Source organism: Mobula hypostoma, chromosome 3, assembly GCF_963921235.1.
Source record: "Mobula hypostoma chromosome 3, sMobHyp1.1, whole genome shotgun sequence".
Classification (NCBI taxonomy): Eukaryota; Metazoa; Chordata; class Chondrichthyes; order Myliobatiformes; family Myliobatidae; genus Mobula; species Mobula hypostoma.
The window spans coordinates 165,402,487-165,420,074 of record NC_086099.1 but is presented as its reverse complement, the minus strand read 5'-3'; the positions used below and the strand labels follow the sequence as shown (position 1 = coordinate 165,420,074).

The following is a 17,588-nucleotide window of genomic DNA, read 5'->3' as shown; positions in this document are numbered from 1 at the left end:
ACGCGGAAGTGCTCTCCAGTAACCTTTAAGCTATGAAGCTGCCAAATCATACCAAATAACACGTAAAAATACACAGCCTATATAAAGTAGAAATAATGTATGTACAGTGTAGTATTACAGGAATCAGGAAGACAGCGAGCACACTGATGATGGTGTGTTAGGCTGAGTCGTCGGAGATTGGGGCGGTGCAGTGGCCCCCACCCTCCGGGCAGCAAACCGATACTGATCTGTGAAGAATGCAGCGGTCCAGCAATCAGCAATTGTCTCTGATCTGGGCCGACATTTACGTGCCGAGCGGCACCTAATTAATTAGCTTGTTTATTTCGGTTTTTTTTTAAAGATGTGCTGGGTGCCTTCCGGCTACCGCTGCATTCTCCGTGGATCGGTATCTGTCTGCGGCCTGGGGTTTGGGGTGGTGGGACACTGGGGTGTCAGCTCATCGTCGATCAGGGCAGGCAGGCCATCTTCTCCTATGTCAAAGGTCGAGGTTCATTGTCTGCTGTGGCTGATATGGAAGGCTTGCTTGACTGACAATTGACAACAGACAATAGGTGCAGGAGTAGGCCATTCAGCTCTTTGAGCCAGCACCGCCATTCACTGTGATCATGGCTGATCATCCACAATCAGTATCCAGTTCCTGCCTTATCCCCATAACCTTTGATTCCGCTATCTTTAAGAGCTCTATCGATCTCTTTCTTGAAAGCATCCAGAGACTTGGCCTCCACAACCTTCTGGGGCAGAGCATTCCCTATATCCACCACTCTCTGGGTGAAAAAGTTTTTCATCAACTCCGTTCTAAATGGCCTACCCCCTATTCTTAAACTGTGGCCTCTGGTTCTGGACTCACCCATCAGCGGGAACCTGCTTCCTGCCTCCAGCGTGTCCAATCCCTTAATAATCTTACATGTTTCAATAAGATCCCCTCTCAGCCTTCTAAATTCCAGAGTATACAAGCCCAGTTGCTCCAATCTTTCGACATATGACAGTCCCGCCATTCTGGGAATTAACCTTGTGAACCTACGCTGCACTCCCTCAATAGCAAGAATGTCCTTCCTCAAATTTGGAGACCAAAACTGCACACAATACTCCAGGTGTGGTCTCACCAGGGCCCTGTACAGCTGCAGAAGGACCTCTTTGTTCTTATACTCAATTGTGAAGGCCAGCATGCTTTGCCTCGCGCATTCTTAGATCATACAGTTCTCTGTAAGCACTCAAACCATCCTTCAAATATGCCCTAAACCGACGTACTCTTTCAAAATTAAAGTCATACTTTATCATTGCAGTGAAAATCTCACGTAGTTGCCTCACGTTCAGTTCCTGGACGATTTCACTTTCGGTCAGTTTGCTACTGCATTCGGTTTTGATTGTTATCCTTTCCTCTTGCAATTGCATCAGCTCTTCATCTATCAGTTCTTGGTCATGGGATGCCAAAACCTCTTCAACATCATCTTCGGGCTCATTTTGCCCTTACTTCGTTCACCACGATCGAAACGCTTAATTATGTCTAGTTTTACGCTAAGTGTAACACCCTTACGAGCTCTTTTAGGCTTTTCCGATACCTTAGAACTCATCTTGCAAACGGCTGCTTACAGGCATGTGTTTAAGCAATGCCAGCGAGAATGCAGTTCTGAATCCGGGGGAGAGCGGCTGCTCAGGGCGCGCGCTGCTTTTACCGCACGCTGCCTTTTTTCGTAACAGTGAAAACACTTTCTGTTAGCAAAAACAGGTAACTAATGTAGGTCTTTCATAACAGTGAGGTTTTGTAAAGCGAATGTTCGAAAAGCGGGGGACACCTGTATTGTGGGAAAAATAGGAAGTAAACTAAATAATAATTAAATCATCAAAATATAGCAAAATAAAAAAAAAATACTTTTTTCAACTGTTCAAGGGGATGTGCCCATTGCAGACTGATCTATATTTAATTTCCCATCCCTAACTACCCTTGACAATATGCCGCTATGCTGCCTTCTTGAACCTGCAGGCGTGGCTAAGTGGTTAAGGTGCCGGTCTAGAGATCTAAAGGTCGCTAGTTCGAGCCTCAGCTGAGGCAGTGTGACGTGTCCTTGAGCAAGGCACTTAACCACATGTTGCTCTGCAACAACACCGGTGCCAAGCTGTATCGGCCCTAGTGCCCTTCCCTTGGACAACATCAGTGGCGTGGAGAGGGGAGACTTGCAGCATGGGCAACTGCCAGTCTTCCATACAACCTTGCCCAGGCCTGCACCCTGGAAACCTTCCAGGGCACAACTCCATGGTCTCATGAGACTAACAGATGCCTTTCAGGTGTGGTTATGTCTGGAATGCTGTTGGGGAGAGAGTTTCAGTATTTTGACAGTGAAGGAATGCCAATATGTTTTCAAATGAGGGTGGTGTGTGGCTTGGAGGCAATTAACCAATGGTGGTGTTCCCATTCTTATACTGCCTCTGCCCTACTAACTGGTTGAGACTATAGGTTTGGAAAGTGTGTTAAAGGGGACTTGAGGAGTTGCTGCAGTGCATCCTGTAGATCAGTGGTCCCCAACCTCCAGGCCACAGACCGATACCGATACAGCGGTAGTCAGAACGCACCCAGCACATCTTTAAGAAAACAGCTGAAATAAACAAGCTAATTTAATTAGGTGCCACCCGGCATGTAAATGTTGGCCCAATCAGAGGCGATTGCCTTTGAAAATTATTGGAAGGTTATTGTCAGAGCCATGTAACACAGGGGAGAGAAAAGTCCAATTGAGCATTTGTAGTGCAGGATTCATTAGTGAGGGGAAGAGAGAGTTGCTTCGGTGACCTAAACAAGACTCCAGAATGGTACTTTCCTTCCCTGCTAACAGAATCAGAGGTGTCTTGGACCAGCTAGAGAATATTTTGAAGGGTGAGAGAGAGGTTGTATTATATGTTGGCAGTTACCACAGAGGTAGAGGAAGGATGAGCACCTGCCTAGTGAAACTAGAGTATGACAAAAGATTTTAACTAAAGGACCCATGGATTACTCCCTGTGCACTCTGCTAGTGAGGGTAGAAGTCAGAGGACAGGTTAGATCAGGGGTTCCAAACCTGGAGTCCGTGTACTCTTCCCCTTAAGCAGACTCCTGTGTGGCACCTTTTCAAGGCCTTCTGAAAGTCCAAGTGTGCAATATCCACTGACCTCCCTTTGTCCATCCTGGCTAATACTGACACATCTGACTTTAGCTTCTCCTCAGAAATTTCTGGGTGAATTTGATTATAATATGATCTCTTTCCCCTAAGGGTTCTTTTACCTTAAGCTCTGGGATCAATTCTAGTTCATTGCACAACACCCAATTCAGAATAGCTGATGCCCTAGTGGGCTTAACCACGAGCTGCTCTAAAAAGCCATCTCACAGGCACTCTAGAAATTTCCCATCCTGGAATCCAGCACCAACCTGATTTTCCCAATCTACCTGCATATTGAAGTTCCCCATGACTATTGTAAGATTTTCATTTTGGCATGCATTTTCTACCTCCCATTGTAATTTGTAGGCCACAATCTTACTAATGTTTTGGGGGTCTGTATACATCTCCCATCAGGGTATTTTTACCCTATCAGTTCCTTAGGTCTATCCGCAATGATTCAACACCTTCTGACCCTATGTCGCCTCTTCCTACTGACTTGATCTAATTTTTTTACCAACAGAGCAACAACGCCCCCTTTGCCTTCATGCCTGTCCTTTCAATACAATGTGTATCCTTGGACATAAGCTCCCAGCTATAACCTTCTTTCAGCCGTGATTCAGTGATGCCTGCAATATCATACCTGCCAATCAGTAACTGTGCGGCAAGTTCATCTACCTTATTCCATATACTGTGCGCATTCAATTATATCATCTTTAGTCCTGTATTCGCCCTTTTTGATTTTGTGTGCCTCTTACGTTGCAGCTCATACTGTTGACTGCAATGTTGCCCTATCAACAGCCTCTCCTCACTACACATTGCCTCTGTTTGTAAACCAGCTACCTCATCTTCAGCACTATCATCCACCTTTACCACAATACTTCTTGCATTGAAATATATGCAGCTCAGGATATTAATTACACCATGCTCAACATTTTGATTCTAAACTTTGTCTGATGTCATACCAACAACTGCCTCCATAACTTCTCCACTAACTATTCTGGCACTCTGGTTCCCATCCCCTTGCATTTCTGGTTTAAACCCCACTCTAGCTTATTCTTACCTCTGATATACAATAGACAATAGACAATAGGTGCAGGAGTAGGCCACTTGGCCCTTCAAGCCAGCACCGCCATTCACTGTAATCATGGCTGATCATACACAATCAGTATCCAGTTCCTGCCTTATCCCCATAACCTTTGAGTCTGCTATCTTTAAGAGCTCTATCCATATCTTCCTTGAAAGCATCCAGAGACTTGGCCTCCACAGCCTTCTGGGGCAGAGCATTCCATATATCCACCACTCTCTGGGTGAAAAAGTTTTTCTCAACTCCGTTCCAAATGGCCTACCCCCGTATATTCCTCCAATCACCTAAAAATTATACACCCTTGTATTAGGTATTTCTGTCCTAGAAAAATGTCTCTGTATATTCACTCTATCTATGCTTCTTATCATCATATATACCTCTACCTTAAAGTCACATAGCTCTCAAGTTGGCCTTCATTCTCTGAAGGCTGACGTGAGAGCATCCTTCAGGAGTGTGAACCCATGGAAAGCTTCTGGACCAGATGGAATACCTGGCTGAGTACTGAAGGTCTGAGCTGATCACCAATATCTTTAACCTCTTGCTTCACCAGTCTAAGATACTCACTTGCTTCAAGGAGGAATCAATTATACTGGTGCCTAAGTCAGTTCAGATTGGCAACCACATCTCCTCCACAATCTCCATCAGCACAGGTGCGCCACAAGGTTGTGTGCTTAGCCCCCTGCTCTACTCGCTTTATACTTATGACTGTGAGGCTAAATAGAGCTCCAATGCCATATTTAAGTTTCCTGATGACACCATTATCATTTGCTAAATCAAAGGTAGTAATGTGTCAGCATATAGGAGGGAGATTGAAAATTTGGCTGAGCAGTGCCACAACAACCCCTTTTTCAATGTCAGTAAGACCAAGGAGCTAATTATTGACTTCAGAAGGTGGAAACTGGAGGTCCATGAGCCAGTCATCATTGGGGGAATCAGAGGTGGAGAGGGTCACCAACTTTAAATTCCTCAGTGTTTTAATTTCAGAGGATCTCTCCTAGCCCCAGCTTGTAAGTACCATTACAAAGAAAGCATGGCAGAATCTCTACTTACTCAGAAGTTTGCGAAGATTTGGCATGACATCTAGAACTTCGACAAACTTCTATAGATGTGTGATAGAGAGTATATTGACCAGTTGCATCACAGCCAGGTATAGAAATATAAATGCCTTTGTACGAAAAATTCTACAAAAAGTAGTGGATACAGCCCAGACCATCATGGGTAAAACCTTCCCCACCATTGAGCACATCTACACAGAGCACTGTTGCAGGAAAGCAGCATCCATCATCAAGGACCTCACCACCAGGCCATGCTCTTGTAACCCTGAGGTTTGGCCAGCATATGTTTGTCTAGGGTAAGACAGCCTCCGGCCCAGCCAAACTGAGAAATCTCGTTTGTGTGGACGCTGCGTGATGTGTTGCCCGGTTACAAATCCGAACTGCAAAATATCAGACAGTACACCATATGCAATTAAACAATTGAGCTTAGTAAATCTTAATCTGGCTATAGGGTTACTAAAGAAGATAAAAAGAAAAAGGGCCCATTTTAATGAAACAGTCTATAGTGCACGTTGGAGCTCATGGAATCGTCCATTTGACCCCCATCGACCTCCAAGCGTTGCTGACTGACGGACCCTTGCTCCGAGTCCACTCCATCCGGCGGTCTCCCAACTCTTTCCACTCGCGTCTTCTCTCTTCATCTCTCGCCAACAAAAGATTGTGAAATCCCTGCTCCCAGACCCACAAGAAAGAACAACGTGCCTCTCATTGGGTAGTATGGACTCCAAAGCCTCTGTTATCTCTAGCCATAACCCAAACATTGCTGCTACAGAGAAACCATTACCTTAGCAGTGGAACGTTACAGAGCGGCCATTACATTAGCAGTAATGCCTTGCAATGCATTACAGTCTCTTCTCACTGCTGCCATCAGGAAGAAGATAAAGGAGCCTTAGGACAGTTGTCACACCACTAGGTCAAGAACAGTTGTTACTGCTCAATCATCAGGCTTTTGAATCAGAGGGGTTAACCTCACTCACCCCATCACTGAACTGTTCCCACAACCTATGAGCTCACTTTCAAGGACACTTCACCTCATGTTCTAGACACTTACTGTTTATATATTTTTTTTTAATTTTGTACTTGCAGAGTTTGTTGTCTTTTGCACTTTCATTATCCATTCTGTTGGGTGAGGTTTTCCATTGATCCTGTTGTGTTTCTTGGATTTATGTGTATGTCCACAAGGAAAAAAATCTCAGGTTTGTATGTGATGACCTTGATAATAAATTTACTTTGAACCTCTCATCCTCCTTTGCCCCAAAGAGAAAAGCCCTAGCTCTCTCAACCTATCTTCATAAGACAGCCCTCTTATCCAGGCAGTATTCTGGTAAATTTCTACTGCACCCTCTCTAAAGCTTCCTCATCCTTCCCATAATGAGGTGACCAAAACTGAACACAATAGTCCAAGTGTGGTCTAACCAGGGTTTTATAGAGCTATATTTTAGCCTCTTCTCATTTTTTCCAGCAAAATGTGACCTTTCATATTTGTACCCAAAAAAGTAATCTACAGCCCATTTGTCCAGCTCTCTATAACTCTTTGAATGAAATGAAAAAAATGCTGGAAATTATGAACAGGACTGCCAGCATCTGTGGAGAAAGGAACAGAGTTTTGGTGTGAATAACTAGAAAAAAAATAGTATTTTCAGTGCAAAGGAAGTTGGGGGAAGCTAAGGCAATATTTATGATAGTGTGGTCACCAAGTAAATCTGTAGACTGTGAAAGCATGGTGAAAATTTGTTGATTTCAATTGACATGCTTTCAAGAAGTCAAACTAAAGAGAGATGAATGATAATAGAGGAGAGAGAAAAATTAATACTGCTGGAACTGAAATTTAAGGTAATGCTGGAAAAGCCCAGAAGTCTCTAAGGGGAGAGAAAGAGAGAATAAAATGTGTTTAATTGTTTATCTTGCATCTAAACTAGCTGGTCCTGAAAGCCCTAGAGGCTGGTTATCTGAAATTATTGAGAAATGCAAATGCCATTCCTGAGGTTCCTCAGAAACATAGAAAACCTACAGCACAACACAGGCCCTTCAGCCCATAATGCTGTGCCGAATGTGTACTTACTTTAGAAATTACCTAGGGTCACCCATGGGCCTCTATTTTATATTGGTCTTTGTTGAAGCCACATAAGAAACCAAGAACAGAAACATCAGGATGGGAAAAGGATGAAGAATTAAAGTGACAAGCAATTAGAAGCTTAGAGCCACCCATGCTGACTGAACAAAGTTGATTTGCAGAGAGGTCACACAATTTGCCTTTAGCTTCTCTGGTGCAGAATACATCGCCTGCACTGAATGCAGTGAAGTAGAAGGACAACTTAATATTTCCTCAAGTCTGCTGCTGTCCTCTCATTTCACTGTTCCTTCACATTTTGGGTCACCTGTAGAGGTAGAATTCATGCCCTTTACACCCGCACGCAAGAATGAATATATGCTATGCATGATAGGCAGAGGTCCTAACTTTTTTAGAGGTGACAACACACAACGCAAAATGCTGATTGTTCACTGTTACACAATATACTGAGGATCAGTTTTCCTTTGTGGAAAAACTTGTTATTAATTCTGATTGTATATAATTTAAAATCTGACTGTAGATGGTTAAACCTTTCAATTCAATTGGAAACAAAACTAATAAAATCTTGCCCACCTACAAAGTTAACTGATAAAAGAATACAAACTAGAAGCGTTTGTGTAACCTAATGGTGCATTGGGTTCAATTTAATCTAACCCTCATCTGATTGATCTTCCTGTTCAATTCGGTGTATAAGTGACTAATCAAAAAACTCTGCTGCCCATCTCCCAACACGACAAGTTCCATTTCTCATGTCACTGCATTTGCTGACACAGACGAGCTCCCAGTCAACGTGATGCCTTAATTTTAAAAATCACACGTTGGTTTGCAAATCAGTTGATGATCCCATGACTCCTTAGTTCTATAACTGCCCAGCATATATATGATGTTCTAATTCTGACTTCTTGACTGTCCCTGAATTTAATTGTTCCCCTTTGATCATACCCTTAGGTGCAAAGGCCCTAAATTTGGTAGGGATGTCAGCAGAGCAGCAATGGCATGCATTTCTGGGGAAAATGAGGAAGGTGCAGAACATATGTATTCCAAAAATGAAGAAATATGCAAATGGTAAAATAGTACAACCGTGGCTGACAAGGGAAGTCAAAGCTATTGTAAAAGCAAAAGAAAGGACATACAACGAAGTGAAAATTAGTGGGAAGACAGAGGATTGGGAAATTTTTAAAAACCTACAGAGAGCAACTAAAATATCATTAAAAGGGAAACGATGAAATATGAAAGCAAGCCAGCAAATAACATCAAAGTGGATAGTAGAAGTTTTTCAAATATGTTAAAAATGAAAGAGAATGAGAGTAGACATACGATCACTAGAAAATGAAGCAAGATAAATAATAATGGGGGATGAGGAGAAGGCTGATTAAATAAATGAGTATTTTGCATCAGTCTTCACTGTGGAAGACTGTAGTATGCCTGATGTTGTAGTGTGTGAAGGAAGAGAAGTGGGTGCAGTTACTATTACAAGAGAGAAGGTGCTCAAAAAGCTAAAAAACCTAAAGGTACCTAAGTCACCCAGACCAGATGAACTGCACCCTGGAGTTCTGAAAGAGGTAGCATTAGAGATTGTGGTGGCATTAGAAATGATCTTTTAAAAATCATTAGACTCTGGCATGATGCCAGAGGACTGGAAAAGTACAAATGTCACTCCAGTCTTTAAGAAGGAGGAAGGCAGCAGAAAGGAAATTATAGACCAGTTAGGCTGACCTCAGTGGTTAGGAAGATGTTCGAGTCAATTGTTAAGGATGAGATGATGGAGTACTTGGTAACACAGGACAAGATAGTACAAAGTCAGCATGGTTTCCTTCAGGGAAAATCCTGCCTGACAAATCTGTTGGAATTCTTTGAGGAGATTACAAGTAGGATAGATAGAGGGGATGCAGTGGATGTTGTATATTTTGACTTTCAGAAGGCCTTTGACAAGATGCCACACATGAGGCTGCCTACCAATTTAAGAGCCCATGGTATTACAGGAAAATTACTAACATGGTTAGAGCATTGGCTGATTGGTAGGAGGCAGTGAGTGGGAATAAAAGGATCCTTTTTTGGCTGGCTGCCAGTGACTAGTGGTATTCCGCAAGGGTCAGTGTTGGGGCCACTTCTTTTTATGCTGTATATAAATAATTTAGATGATGGAATAAATGGCTTTGTTGCCACGTTTGAGGATGATATGAAGATTGGTGGAGGGGCAGGTAGTGTTGAGGAAATTGGTAGGATGCAGAAGGACTTAGATTAGGAGAATGGGCAAGAAAGTGGCAGGTGAAATACAATGTTGGAAGATGCATGATCGTCACTTCAGTAGTAGAAATAGATGTGCGGACAATTTTCTAAACAGGGAGAAAATCCAAAAATCTGAGATGCAAGGGGACTTAGGAGTCCTTGTGCAGAATACCCTAAAGTTAACTTACAGGTTGAGTCGGTGGTGAGGAAGGCAAATGTCATGTTAGCGCTCATTTCAAGAGGTCTAGAATACAAGAGCAAGGATGTGATGCTGAGGCTTTGTAAGGCAGTGGTGAGGCCTCACCTTGAGAATTGTGAACAGTTTTGAGCCCCTCATCTTAGAAAAGATGTGCTGGCATTGGAAAGGGTCCAGAGGAGGTTCACAAGGATGATTCCAGGAATGAAAGGGTTATCATATGAGGCTCTAGGTCTGTACTTGATGAAATTCAGAAAGATGAGGGGGGAATCTGATTGAAAGCTTTCGAATGTTAGAAGGGCTAGACAGAGTAGATGTGGAAAGGAGGTTTTGCATGATGGGAGAGTCTAGGACAAGAGGGCATACCTCAGGATAGAGGGGCGTACATTGAAAACAGAGACACAGAGAAACTTCTTTAACCAAAAGGTATTGAATTTGTGGAATTTGTTGCCACATGCAGCTGTGGAGGCCAGGTCGTTGGATGTATTTAGAGCAAAGATGGATAGGTTCTTGATTAGACATGGCATCAAAGGTTACGGGGAGAAGTCCGGGAACTGGGGTTGAGGAGGAGAAGAAAAAAGGATCAGCCATGATTGAATGGCGGAGCTGACTCGATGGGCCAGATGGCCTAATTCTGCTCCTATGTCTTATGGTCTTATGATCTTATGATCATGCATCAGAGTACAGCTTGTGATGTGAGGAATTAATCTAGAATGGAGCCACTTAGTAAAGGCATAAAGAGTTTTGACTGTATTTTAATAATGCTTATATGTTTGGAGTCACATTTCTTGTGTATGTTAATTGCAGTTCATTTTCTTTGTTTTAAGACTGTCTCATTTTGTGCCAATAAATTGTAACCTCTGTGGAATTAGCTCTCAGCAAGCAGAACTGAATTAAAATGGTGATCAGTTTATTCATCAAACCTTTCAAACTTGGCTTGTAATTCTCACTTCTCACTCTTGAAGCAAGTATTAAATTTAACCACAACAAATTACTTTGCCTTGTTGCTTTTACTGCCTTGAATTCAAAATTGGTACTAAATCCATTCTATATCTTAATTGTCTTCATTATTGGGGATGTTATGCCGCTCTATCCTTTGTGAAAATTTAAACTTCTCTTATCTACTAGTTGTCTTCACTGCATGGATGTCTAGATGTATGTGCAAGTATGTAATAGAATACAATAAAAATCAAAACACTCTTCACATTTGCATTCCATATCTACATTTATTGATCTTTTTTACCCCGGTACTAAAATATTGCTAAATGAACATTCTTGCCTTCTGTCACAAACACTTGTATAATTCGTGAACCTGCAGGTGGAATTATCATGGGTGTGTTTGTCATAAGGAACTAGTTACACTTCTCTTAATGGCTTAGGTATGTGGAAGGAATCTGCAAATCCTTAACACAACATACCATTGAGCCCAGATGAGATCATCACCATAAACCTTACTCACTAACTACTTCCATGGAATTTTTTAGAAACTAATAAATGTACAAGAAGCTAGAGTTATAAAATTAAAAAAAATGTAAGAAATTGCCAAAGGAAATATATGAAAGGCCAGATCTGTAAGATCCCTGTGGGAGATATCCTTAAATTCATGCGTTCTGTTATTACTCCATTTACAAAATTACTGGTCAACTTCATCTGAAATATTAACTCTATAGATTCAAAGCTCTATAATGTTGCTGCATACACAACAGTTGGAAGTTAGAAATCTATGTGATTAATCAATAGCTGCTGCCTGTTTCATTCTCTAATAAACGTGAGACAAACGGCAAGAAAAATCAGGCACACAATGTTAGAAAACTTCAATCGTGTCCAATAATTTTCCATCCCTGGAACTCCTTTCTCTACTCAACAGCTCTTATGAGTTTTCTGTGATTGACTCATGCTAGGAAGATTTCTTCTAGCAAATTCATAAATGTACACAAAGAACATGTTTATAAATGCACAGCGAGCAATTCCTCTTCTTAGTTTTTGATGCAACACAAAACAATAAGGTATTTTTGTAATACAATGTTTTTTAAATGTAACCCTCCCTCACCGGGGCACCTATACAAATGTGGCTTGTTAGCTAACTATGCTAACAGTCATGTGACTCAGCGGTGAGAAGCAATGTACGTCTAGGATTGGTATGATTTGGGTTCCACCAAACAGAAAAGCTGGAATGTTCCTATTAAGGAACACTGATTGTAGTGAATGCTGTGTAAATACTGCCCCATACACAATAATCGGTTGCCAAGAATGATAGATTGTACACCATAGTTGAGTGTATCATTGTTGTCATTGAACCCATGTTCTGTGTGAAGGACACCAGCCACAGTTTGAACTTCCCTCAAACGAACTGGATAACTCTGGAGTATTGGCAGTTCCTCCTTCTGAACCATTCATCTGCACAAAGCACTTCTTTCATTGGGGACTCTCCTTCCAGCAGCATTCAACGAGCATCTTCTCTTATGCCCTGCTCCGCAGCTCCCGCCAAAAGACCCCAAACCAGACTATGGTACATCAGAACTCATCCCACCCTGCCTGCTTGAATGTACCTTTGCATCCACTGGGCAGAAAGTTACAACACATACCAAGACAGCCCCGAATGGCTGACACAATATTCCTAAATTGGACAAGATGGCTCCTTATCTTTAGCCAAATACAAAACACTATTGATACCAGGACACACTGCTTTTGCAGAAAAATGCTAAAATAAAAATACCTCACAGAATAACAGTAGAAATCTTTACCAGGGCATTGCATAAATATTTGCTTTATTTGTCATATGTGCGTCGAAATATATAGTGAAATGTGCTGCTTTGCGTCAACAACCAATGGAGTCTGAGATGTGCACGTAATTTCTTTCCTATCTTTTGAATCCAGTGATAGCACTGAGCACATTGGTATTTCTGTGAGACAGCCTATTTGTCTCCATAAATGCAATTGAGGCTGAAAAATGACGTCCATAAGGATTTCAACAATGTACTGTATATTTATTACTTCATTAATAGGTAATATTTAATGTAACAATGTTGGTATGAATCTCCTTACTATCCATGTACTCAACCAGACTTTATGGCATGTGAGAAGGTAAAATATTTTTGCACAAGCAGCTTAATGAGGGCCACCCAGAGAGAGTGCTTGCCAAACCAGACTCTCCTGCCATTCCACCAAGATGCAACACAGAGCGTCATAGGAAGTCATTCCTGCCTGTGGCCATCAAACTTTACAACTCCTCCCTTGGAGGGTCAGACACCCTGAGCCAATAGGCTGGCTCTGGACTTATTTCCTGGCATAATTTACATATTACTATTTAACTATTTATGGTTTTATTACTATTTATTATTTATGGTGCAACTGTAACGAAAACCAATTTCCCCCAGGATCAATAAAGTATGACTATGACTATGACTATGAATCATCCCTATTTGTTCTGCTACCTATTACTCACTTTGCTTTCAAGTTCTTTCTCGAGGTGAATTCCTCTTCATTTGTTCCAAGTTGCTAGCCTCTGATCTAAAGTTCAGTGTAAGTAATGCTTTCATTGCTTCAGTCTGCCACTTGCCTTTGAAATTAATTATGAACTCCTGGTTCTTGCATCAGCACCTGAAAAGGGAAGCAGAAGATACATTTATAATCCATTATGGCATGTACCATTTTTTAGTGCGATAGTCTGCAAAACTTTAGTTTTTGAAATGAGAACACGTCCATTTATTCTTCCCTGTTCTGCCTATGTGGAGAATGTGGCATAATTGTTTTATGTAATACTATCTGGCTTATGCCTGTCTTCTGCCTCTGTTGAAGAGATTTGATCATTGATGAAGTTCCACATAATGTATCAAAATTTTCAGGGCTTCAAAGCATTTCTTCTCCAATTCTGTAATTGTGGACACCGTGTCTAAGTGCACCTTTGCTTCCATTATCTTTTCTGTATAACCAGAGCATTCACAGTATAAATCTGCAAGACACTTCCAAGATAGCATCTTGATTAGGACGCAAACACGAGGAAATCTGCAGATGCTGGAATTTCAAGCAACACACATGAAAGTTGCTGGTGAACACAGCAGCCAGGCAGCATCTCTAGGAAGAGGTACAGCCGACGTTTCTCACATTCTTTTTCTCTCTCTCTCTCATTTTTCCCCCTCTGTCCCCCTCACTATACCCCTTGCCCATCCTCTGGGTTCTCTTCCCCCTTTTCTTTCTCCCTAGGCCTCCTGTCCCATGATCCTCTCAAATCCCTTTTGCCAATCACCTGTCCAGCTCTTGGCTCCATCCCTCCCCCTCCTGTCTTCTCCTATCATTTTGGATCTCTCCCTCCCCCTCCCACTTTCAAATCTCTTACTAGCTCTTCTTTCAGTTAGTCCTGACGAAGGGTCTCGGCCCGAAATGCCGACTGTACCTTTTCCTAGAGATGCCGCCTGGCCTGCTGCATTCACCGGCAACGTTTATGTGTGTATCTTGACTAGGACATCATTGTTCAATTATATATGTATTAGCAAAGAACTAAAGATGATTTCCAGGATTAAAATCTTAACTATCTTGAACAGCTGCATTCAATCCTTTATATAAATATTGCCAAATTTTAGCTCCATATCCTAACATTACTTTGGATGCAATCCTTAAGTCATGGTATTTTTTCACAATTGGACTGCAGAGACAAGTTTCCCAGTAGTGTAGGTATCTTTCTTTTTCTCCATGCGGTCTGGTTACATCACATATTCCTTTTTGAAGTTATGACAATTTAAATACTACATTTATATTTGATTTCAAAATATCAGTATGAACCTCAAACTGGTAAGCTTATTTTTCAAATGTATGAAATTACAGAGAATCTCAGAAGAATCAGACTGCTGGTTAAGAGGGCAGGTGATACTTACAAATTGAAATAGGTAAACTTTATTTTTTACATTGGAAAATATTTTGGAACTATTTTGATGGTTCAGGAGAATCAGATGTGCCACAACACACCAATGCTATAAAAACTGCTCACAAACGTGCTCAATTCTCAGCCTGCAATTATCAGACGATCCTGAAACACATTTTCTTATTCTGTAAATAAATCTGCTTTAAAACCTCCTAGAGATGCCTTAATGACAACTTAAAGTTTAATTTCACTCCCACCTTTTTATTACTGATTGTTTTCACTCTCTCAATCAGTCTAGGATACTGTGTTGACAATCAAAAGGTCTGCAGATGGCAGAATTTTAACATTAGAATAATAAGTGTTGTAAAACCTCAGTAGTTTAGGCAGCACCTGTGCAAAGAGAAGTAGAATTTGGGTGAAGGGTTATCAACTTGAAACCCTGTCCCTTTCCATAATTGCTGCAGTAAGTGCTGATTTTTTTCTAGCATGATGTTACTCAGGACACTTTGATGCAGAATAATTGAGATTCACGCTCTTAAATGTATAATTTGTTATTTGTTTATAAGGATTTGAGCTTTGTTGGCAAGATTACCATTTAATGTCCATACCTAATTATTTAAGAAGGTGTGAAGTTACCTTCTGGATCTGCCATACAGTGTTCTTGTTGTATCAATCATGTAAGTCTCAGTGTAATGATCAATACTCCTACGTTACACCTGCTAAAGGCCATCAGTATAGTAGGAAAAAAATGAGAGCAAGAGACTAAATCAGCCCAAAGTACTCACGAGGACTGCTGGAAATAATTTTCCAATGAGTTGTTTTTTTTTGGCCGCCTTTGTAGAACACGGGACTTGATATCTCCCCATTTACAATATTGCATTTATTCCAGAGTCCAAGCTAGATATTTTTTGATTGACCATATTGTAATACTGTCAGAAAGCTTTTTTTATTAATACATTCATCAATTGTACAAAAATAACAATAAATAGAAAATTATTGACTTACAGTATATGAATTATATAAATGATTTAGATGATGGAATAGATGGTTTTGTTGCCAATTTTGCAGATGATACGAAGGTTAATGGAGGGGCAGGTGGTGTTGAGGAAACAGGTAGGCTGCAGAAGGGCTTAGACAGCTTAAGAGAATGGGCAAAAACGTGGCAAATGAAATACAATGTTGGAAAATGCATGGTGACGCAATTTAGTAAAGAAATATATGTGCAGACTATTTTCTAAACAGGGAGGAAATCTAGAAATCTGAGATGCAAGGGGACTTGGGAGTCCTTGTGCAGAACACCCTAAAGCTTTATTTGCAGATTGAGTTAGTGGTGAGGAAGGCAAATGCAATATTAACAATAATTTCAAGAGATCTAGAATACAAGAGCAGGGATGTGATATTGAGGCTTTATAAGGCACTGGTGCGGCCTCACCTTGAGTATTGTGAACAGTTTTGGTCTTCTCATCTAAGAAAAGATGTGCTGGCATTGGAGAGGGTTCAGGGGAGGTTCACAAGGATGATTCCAGGAATGAAAGGGTTATCATACAAGGAACGTTGGATGGCTTTGGGTCTGTACTCACTGGAATTTAGAAGGATGAGGGGGGATCTCATTGAAGCTTTTTGAATGTTGAAAGGGCTAGACAGTGTAGATGTGGAAAGGATATTTCCCATGGTTGCAGAGTCTAGGACAAGAGGGCACAGCCTCAGGATAGAGGGGTGTCCATTTAAAACAGAGAAATTTCTTTAGCCAGAAGGTGGTGAATTTGTGGAACTTGTTACCACAGGCAGCTGTGGAGGCCTGATCATCGGGTGTATTTAAGGGAGAGCTTGGTAGGTTCTTGATTGGACATAGCATCAAAGATTACGGGGAGTAGGCCAGGGTGTGGGGCTGAGCAGGGGAAAAAAGGATCAGCCATGATTGAATGGCAGAGCAGACTCGATGGGCCAAATGGTCTAATTCTGTTCCTGTGTCTTATGATTTTCTCTGAATTGTTGAATTTCCCATTAGAAACTCTCCTTCACTTTCAACAGAAATTGGTAAACTGGTTTATTATTGTCATGCCTCAAAGTACGGAGAAGAAGTCATCTTAGAATCCATTCATGCAGATCAATCCATTACAACATTGAAGTACTCATTGAAGTAGTACAAGGTAAAACAATAACAGAATGCAGAATAGTTATGGTACAGAGGAGGTGCAATGCTGGTAGGTGCAAGGTCACAAGGTAGATCATGAGGTCAAGTCCATTTTATTACACTAGGGAAACATTCAGTAGTGGATTAAAACTGTCCTTGAGCCTGGTGATACATGCTTTCAGATTTTGTATCTTCTGCCAGGTAGGAGGCGGGGAAAGAGTGAATATTTTAGGTGGATGAGATCTTTGATTATGATAGCATCTTTACTGAGGCTGTGTGAAGTATAGACAGAGTTATTGGAGGGATATGCTGTCCACAACTCTCTGCAGATAATATTACAGATTTTTGTGACGTTTAGTTATATTTCTGCATGAAATTAAAATTCTTTGATTTTCAGCCATAGAAGCTAACAATAAGTCTTGTTAAATTCCAGATTGGGAAGCGCGAATTGATAGCCACGGGAGGGTGTTTTATGTGGATCACGTAAACCGGACGACAACATGGCAACGACCTACAACAGCTGCTACGCTCGATGGTTTGCGCAGGTCGAACTCCATCCAACAAATGGAACAGCTTAACCGGCGGTAGGTGGTGCATTCACTACTCATCAATGTCAGTGTTAAGAGAGAATGTGACTGGAAAGATCGCCATTTGTTTGACTATTCTGTTTGTGTGTGTGCGCACGTATGTATCAATGGTTATGGCAGCCAATTCTCTCACAGAGCAGAGAGAGTTACAGTGTAGGCAATGAATGAAAAGTAATAGTTCCATTGTGGTCTTCTAGGAAAAGGTGAAGGAAAATTTGCAAGGCTGTGGAGAAAATACTCATGAACCGG

General features: G+C 41.3%; 1 protein-coding gene across 2 annotated transcripts in view; it reads left to right on the top strand.

Annotated features, from left to right (window-relative positions):
* The window catches only part of LOC134344369 (E3 ubiquitin-protein ligase HECW1-like), a 485,729-nt gene that overhangs the window by 332,063 nt on the left and 136,078 nt on the right, over positions 1-17,588 (top strand). For both annotated transcript variants that reach the window (XM_063044047.1, XM_063044048.1), the window contains one exon: positions 17,186-17,336. In XM_063044047.1, the coding sequence (XP_062900117.1) occupies positions 17,186-17,336 (151 nt within the window). The remainder of the gene's footprint in view (positions 1-17,185; positions 17,337-17,588) is intronic.